A 7,718-nucleotide genomic window follows, 5' to 3' on the forward strand; every position below is an offset into this window, starting at 1 on the left:
GGTTGGCCGCCGCGGTCGAGGCCCTTGGGCGTGGCCGCCATAGACGCGAGGAAAATAAAGAAAACCCTAGTCCCAGGTACCTATTAGAGCGATGAAGGATGTACGTACGTACGTACGTGGGGTTCTGGAATTGGGAATCAGCTGTTGGGATTGAGATCAGACGTGAAGTGGGATTAGGGTGCTCTGAGATTGTCGATGCCATATGTCGCTCATCCGATAGGGTCTCACAAGCTGGTCTATGAGACCCGGTCTCATACAATTTTTTTCCCTTGCGCCCTGTTACGGCAGCTCTCCGCTCCGCAGCTCCGCGCCAGAGCGGAGAGGGCCGCAGCCTACTTTCTCAGAGTGGCCGAAGGGTCGCTCCGTGCGCTCCACCGAGTTGGATGACTGCCGAACAGGGCTTTGCTCATTACTATCAGACTGTTTCTAAAGAACAAACAGACGTAAAACCAGGAATTTCAATAGCTCACCAACATTTGAAACCACACACTGGGCGGAAGATGGATAGAAGCGGGAATTCTCATTTCTCCTACTCCCAAATCAATCACTCCGTACACTCAAGCATGTTTTCATGTCAAACCATGTATTTAAATTCATATACGCGGCAGAATTATTGCATCCTACTAAAACCTTTGGCAAAATTTGAATGATTCGACTGTCTTACGAAAGACACGCATTCCATTCGATTTCATCCATTTGAAATGAGGGCTTGAACGAGCAAAAAACTTCTATTAGTGATGGTTTTCTTCTACTCCGGGTACTGGCCCTCCGGGATTCTTGATGGTTCTCCGACCGCATCTTCCATCCGCTGGTACCACTCGCTGATCTGAGTATGCTCAACCATGTCTTTTCCAGATTGCAGGTATCTGATAGGTCTCAGAACACCAAATGCTGCCAGATCTGCCAAGTTAGGCTTGGAGCCACCTGGATGATAAAGAAAGTGAAAACCAAGTTATTCTAATTTCCCTGTAGCTTCCAATATGTTTTTCTTTTGGCTCAAGGATAAATAAGATACCAAGAAAATTTCTTCCATTCAGTGCTTCCGTCCACGTGTTGGCAGCATCATACAACGAGGCGCGCTCATCAGTAATGTTGTATTTCTTCTTAAGCTTCTTGGCCACAAAGTACATTGCTGCAGCACCAGCATACTTCACAGCAAACCGCTCGGTGTAACTGAAGTTACCTGCATCAGAGTTTGGGTCAAGAAAGAAACATCAGTGAGGAAATCAGGAACATGAGTAAATTAAGTTTTCAACAGTTAATGTTCCAAGTGTCAAACAGGACACAGAACACCACATCTTCATCTATTTTCCATTTGTTTCTAATTATGGAATAGTAAATTAGTCAATTACAGAAATAATTTTTCCCTCTTGGTGAAAAGGGAGACCCATTAGTATGGGCATGGGACAGCATTTCAGTGTCACCAAATTACCCTGCATTTAGGGTTCATCAAGGGAGAATTGGGTGTATGAAAACTCACTAGACTGTAAAGTTATGTTTGTGGGGTTTACAGAATCATAATATTTGTCTCACGTATTGCTTAATTACCCTCCACAGGTCTGGTTCACAAAGTCACATTTTACAAGCGTTGCAATACAGCCAACAAAATCCAGTTATGGTAGTTGAATGCTACATCCCATGAAATGGATTAATTGGCAAACTTCTTCCCACCCCCCCAAAACAAAGCAATGAGCCAGGGGCGTAAAGGTTGGTATGTAACAAAAGAACTCATGCAATACTCACATTATTCCATATGACTAGAATTCATAGGTCTGTTAAGAAATAGCAAACAGAACTATAATACGATTAAAAGTAGATAACAGCCTATTACACCCCAGAAACATTTTCAGAACATCCTGGATGCTTGTTTAGTTATATGCACTCAAATATCACTCAAATACCAACAAACTCGCCTGATAATTTACAGCGCTCTCTATGTAAACCTCAATAAACAATGAGCACAAGTTCACAATGGGTATTAGCTATTACAATTCTGAAGGATAGGAAATTTACTGGCAGTACAAAAAAAATATAAAAAAGAAACAACATATAGCAGGGTACAAGAAGAAAATGGAAGTTCTAGAATTTTACCATTCTTTGCAATGTAGTCAAAAGATTCTAGAGCCTCCGAAGTCGTCCGGTATATATTTGGTGACAATACATGCACAAGGTGCTCATCAACCCACCTAGATCAAAGAAAGATGTAGAAAACTTTAATGCTCTAGTAGATAAGAGTATGTTGTAAGTATATCAATACTCAATAAAATCCTAATTCCTTCCAGAAGTACTAAATTACGCCCTAATGGCAGCTGAACTGGCCATACTACAGCTGCCATTTCACCTGTACAAGTCTAAATGATGTGCACAAAAGGATTGAGTACTTGTGAACTCAAGGAAAAACATAAAGTTGGCCAAAGCTACATCTGCTAAAAGCCCAAAAGTAGTGATCCCTAAAGATTATCTTGTGTAGTTTTCAGGCCGTGGATAAAAATGCAGTAGGGATGGGCATCTGGTTTATTTAGTAAAGCTTACTCAGGTTTCTAAGACGTGCCCACAGAAGTAGCAACCACCCAACCACCCCCCCCCCCCAAAAAAAAGGGGACACCAAACCTAATAAGCAATTTATATAGGGCCGGTCATCAGTTTTAGGTTAAGCAACTAATTCGCAACATCAAAATAGCAGTTCAGCTCAGAACATCAGCTCAGGCAGTATATCAGCGGAGCACAAACACAAAGGCCTAGTGCAGACACACCAGGGCGGAGGAGGTGGAGGAGCACCAGGGTGAAGGAGATGAATGGACGCCACTATGCTGGGGGGCATAGATGCTTCAGAGCTAAGAAGGTGTACGAGTGCCTCCGCAAGGGCAGAGACAACGGAGCAACTAGGGAGATTCCTAGGAGTTAAGGTTGGTTTGGGAATTTGAATGGTATGATGAGTCACGGGTTTGGATTGTGGGCCTTATACCAGCTGTTCAGGATGTGAGAGGTTGGGGTCGGCATTGAATGATTCATGGATGGAATTGGGCTTTACGCCAGCAGCCTGCGACATAATGCGCGTAGCGATTTTCTTGTTTATGATGACTTAATACTGCAAACTGAAGATAAAAGAACTTCGATCTGTTAAGTATGGTCTTTCGGACAACTTGGCATGGAAAAGCTCTTGGTTTCGTCAATTAACTTGCTAAGTAAAACACTGCAAATAAGTAAAATGGGTGTGTACAAAGTATATCAAATAAAAAGAAATATGGTAACTGCAACTAAGGGCCAGTTCTTTGGGGGCTTTGGCTGGGTGTAGAAATAAGCTGCCCCCTCCCCAGCTTATTCTAAAAGCCCAACCTAAAATTATACTCCCAAAACATCTTATATTAGTTTACAGAGGAGTATTTTAGAAGCCTAATAATTAAGGGTTAGCTAGAACTTCCTCCGTAAAGAAATATAAGAGAGTCTGGAACACTAAAGTAGTGATCTAGATGCTCTTATATTTCTTTACAGAGGGAGTACAAGGCTAAAGAAAGGGAGCACTAGAGAACATTAACATCAGATGCATGCTTGCACACCAATCAATTAAAAAACTACATACTTGCGCCATTTTGTTTCCTCTTCATTAGTGACTTCATCATCAGGGCTGATCTTGTGCTGTAATATATTGATTATGTCTGCCAACAAGAGATTATTTTTTTTAACACAAGAGTTTAGCGCATATGAACAGCACATGTTACTTGAAGCTGTAACAAAGTGAAGGATGTGAATTGCAAAAGGTTGCAGGTAACAAGCGTAACCTGTAGAATCAACCAGATGTTCACCATCTACCGTCAATATCGGGACCTTCTTGTACTCAGACCACTTGATTTCCTTTTTGCTCAGTGGATTAACTTCCACAACTTTGTAGGGTATATCATGGTAGTCTAGGAAAGCTAAACAAAGCCAATAAAAAAAAGTTAGACTCAAGGAGATTGTGCAGAACGCAGGCAGAAATATGTCAGGACAACCTACAGGTGTACAGCAATCAATTTTGGTTATTTTGAATTCTGAATCACCATTACTCCTTTGAAATTTTAAAATAAAAATCTTGACCATTATAAAAATGCAACAACAAAATTAGTGCATCCAGTTTGCGTGTGTACACCTGTGCTTACTCTAAGCTTGCAACTTAGTTATCCAACTATATTTAACTAAACTTTAGATGGTTTGAAAGTTTCTATAACCAATCCATACCAGCAAAAAAAAAACATGAAAGTATAAAACAAGCTGCCTCAGCCCATCCGTGAAACCATTTTATGCTTTCTTGATAGCAGGGGACATTTTCTTGCTTAGCATCAATAGCTTTCGTAACACAGACCTTTATTTTCCCCATCAAAAGGAATACCATACTCAACTTTCTAACTGAACTAGGGCTCTTTACCTAACTCAACTAATATTCTTTACAATAGAAAGTCAATCCCTACTGGACAACATTTGCACCTAGCTGCCAAATAAATAGGGCTGTAGCCTCACCACAGGGGAAGGAGAAAAGATGGTCTGTGTATAACAAGAAAGGGTTAAACTGCACGTGCTTATAAAAAGTTGGCCACATGACATTCCAATCTAGTCTCCAGCTAATAAATACAGGGATAAGACCCTATCCCTAACATACAAACAAAAAACTGAGGATTGACAAATACAATAATCCTTAGTAACACACAAATAATGCAGACATCTGTCTAAATTAGCTCTATGTAACCTCTTCTCATACATATACAAACATCCCAAAAGATAGGAATGTCTATTGCTTTCCCCAAAAAACTCTGTATTAGTTATGATGAATCAACATATATTCATATCTTTTTGCAGCTCTAGAGTGTAGTAGAAAGATTTTTCACCGCATAATGTTTACATAACTTGGATGAATGCAATCTGATTTCAGACAACTAATGGTCTCAAACAAGCACAATTGATGATTTAAATAAGAATAACACAATACTTATTGATCTTGAACCATGCCAATAGACACAGGAATGGTCCCTGATGGTACCACCAGATCAGAAAGCATTCTACATTTACCGATTTATAAAGCCATACAAGCAGAGATAGATAAGTCTACAGGTGCTTAGGCATAGATTTCCCCAACAGCCCTTCAGTCTCTAGCAAGAGCAGAAATAATATGTTGACAAGCTCCGATTACAGTCTAATTTGATCCAATGCGAACAATTATTCTAGCCAACATACAAATCTAACCTAATACACTACAGAACCGTAGATTTTAAGACCATACAAACTCTGACTGAATCTGACAGCGCAACGGGATCTCACCATTTTCTAAAGAGCCGCGGCCGCGAATCGAAAAATGCTACTAGATGGGAGGGCAATCTCACCTCTGACCTTGTTGCAGAAGGGGCACGCCTGGTACTGGTAGAGCACGACGTTCCGGGGCAGCAGATCCGTGGGCAGCCGCTCCTTGGCCTGCACCTCGGCCACCGCCACCGTGGCGAACGTCAGGGAGAAGGAGACCGCGCCCGCGATCCCGGCCCGGGACGACGGCCCCGGGCAGGGCGTGGGCGGCGGCGGCGGCGCGTTGCCCCAGCGGCCGGCCGCGGGGGAGGCCGCGGCGGCATGGAGCGCGCGCGAGGAGAGGAGGAACGAGCGGGAGGCGAGCAGGGTCCGCGCCGCGCGGAGCGACCTCATCGCGGCCCTAGGGTTTCGCCGGAGGAGCGGCCGCCTCGTCGGCGTCGGCGGGGGAGGGGGTGGGGTGGGGTGGCTTCGCGTCTCGGCCTGGATGGAGCTGGAAGATGCCTAAAACCCTGGGTTTAAAATTATAATTTAATCCCCGATTGAAGAAACAATCTACGCAATTGGTCCCTTAGGTCTACAGAAATTACGTTACGACATTAGGGCTCTGCGGGAATGGAGAGGAGCAGGGGGCAGATGCGAATAGTTGGACTGTGAGGGATCTCTGCGCTCTTTTCCTCTGTAACAGCGGGTTCTTCTTGCGGGAGAAGAAAGGGAGGGCGTGAATGTAATCGACGGGAGAGCGGAAGTGTGGCCCCGCTGACATGTGGGCCTATGGCGTGTGCAAGGCCCATTTGTCAGCTCGAGTAATTGAGTGTGCGTGCTGTGTTAAAGGGTTCTGGAGAATGGGGGCTCGAGTGGCCACGACCGGCTGAACGTGACAACGGGCGCACGGCCGACTTTGGAACACATAGCTCTGGTGAGCACCACGATTTCCCCTCGCCGTTTTATCAGCACCGACAATTTTGCTTGCGATTTTTATTGATGTGTCCTTTGATCAACGCTTATCGCGTCCCTGGTGAACAGAGCATCTTCAGCACGTGATGTATCTGGTGCACGCAGAAAGTAGTTTTACACCTTTTTTTTTTGCATTTTTCATCACCCGGAACATTGTAGGGGGCACCCATTTTGCTCCAACGGATGCCTTATATTTTGGGCACGGAAACATCAAAAACATTGCGGATTCGATCAAACACGCGAATTTAGATATAGTTGTAATAGCCTGAGACCAGCTTTCTAGATTCTTTTCGTAGTTTAATTATTACATCACATTAATTAATTATTCGTTACATTCGTCATGGCATCATTCGTGTTGCACCGGCAGTCCATCGCCGTCATACCAAAATTATTCGAGTGTCGGTGTACTAAAGTAGGGGTGATTTAGTACCCCATACTTGTGCATAGGCTGTTGTAGCCTACCCGATGGCAAGGGATTGCCGGAAGATAGCTCCGAACAAGACACAAGACTTGGTTGGTAAAACCACGAAGAAGACCTCAAGGCAGGTCATCGAGAAGTACTAAGTTAGTACTGAAGATCAAGCATCAAGTTGCCGGCAGGTCACTTGCCGGCAAGCAAAGACCCCGGGAAGCTCCCACTACCTCTCCATCGCTCCACTCAGCGACACGCCAGTCGCTTGTTAAGTAGGTGTCGAGTGGGCAGGTAGTTAGGTGAGGCTTGTCAAGGCACGTGTCAGCTCATCGCCAAAGAATCAACTTTAATGACACCCGTCCCACAGGCGTGTCAAGATAATACGAGGTAGCTAGACGAACGACACAGAAGGAGAGACGATTCTTGCCGAAGCACGTCACCAGCACAACACCTCACGACGCATTTAATGATTTTGTCCTAATCCGGCAGGGTTATGTATGATAGCGTTGTAGCCAATATTTACCTCATGTAATTACCAATTTACCATTGTGATGACCCCTTAACCTATAAAAGGAGGCCCGTGGCTACCTTTACAAAGGTCGACACTTTGCTCATTTACACGCGTAACTGCATTTCCCGCGCACCTTGCCGGCAAGTCACGCTCCTTGTAACTTGAGCTCATACATCTATCAATACACCAAATCAGGAGTAGGGTTTTACACCTCATGGTGACCCGAACCTGGGTAAAACCTTGTGTTGATTGTTGATTCTGCTCTTTGTGCTCGTCGATCCCCATAGTCGAACCGCAAAGGGGCCGTTGCCGGTCCCATAGATCGTCGTACGCACAACATCTTTGGCGCGCCAGGCAGGGGGGTCGGTTGTGTGGACCTGATTCAGTAGTCTGCGCATTAGCTTCATCATCATCTTCACCGCCCATGGCGCCAAAGAAGAAGGGCACCACGGCGGGCGCTCCGTCTATGTCCAGGCTTCCGATGCCGACGCATACAGGCGGTGGTGGAGGAGGCGGAGGCGGCGAGTAACTTCCACGACGCTCTGGCGATCCCAGCCAGGCGAGCGGTGTTGT

The 7,718-nt window shown here is 44.8% G+C and overlaps 1 protein-coding gene across 1 annotated transcript; it reads right to left on the reverse strand.

Moving 5' to 3' along the window:
• Positions 1 to 501: 501 nt before the first annotated feature.
• On the reverse strand, positions 502 to 5,750 carry LOC123187212 (prostaglandin E synthase 2). Its single transcript, XM_044599009.1, has 6 exons — positions 5,352 to 5,750; positions 3,780 to 3,914; positions 3,581 to 3,656; positions 2,092 to 2,186; positions 1,016 to 1,183; positions 502 to 924 (listed from the first exon to the last, which is right to left on the reverse strand). Exons 1-6 carry the CDS (start codon positions 5,659 to 5,661, stop codon positions 749 to 751), a joined length of 960 nt encoding a protein of 319 aa, XP_044454944.1. The 5' UTR covers positions 5,662 to 5,750; the 3' UTR covers positions 502 to 748.
• Positions 5,751 to 7,718: the final 1,968 nt, after the last annotated feature.

The sequence above is a fragment of the Triticum aestivum genome, chromosome 2A, assembly GCF_018294505.1.
Source record: "Triticum aestivum cultivar Chinese Spring chromosome 2A, IWGSC CS RefSeq v2.1, whole genome shotgun sequence".
In the NCBI taxonomy this organism is placed as follows: domain Eukaryota; kingdom Viridiplantae; phylum Streptophyta; class Magnoliopsida; order Poales; family Poaceae; genus Triticum; species Triticum aestivum.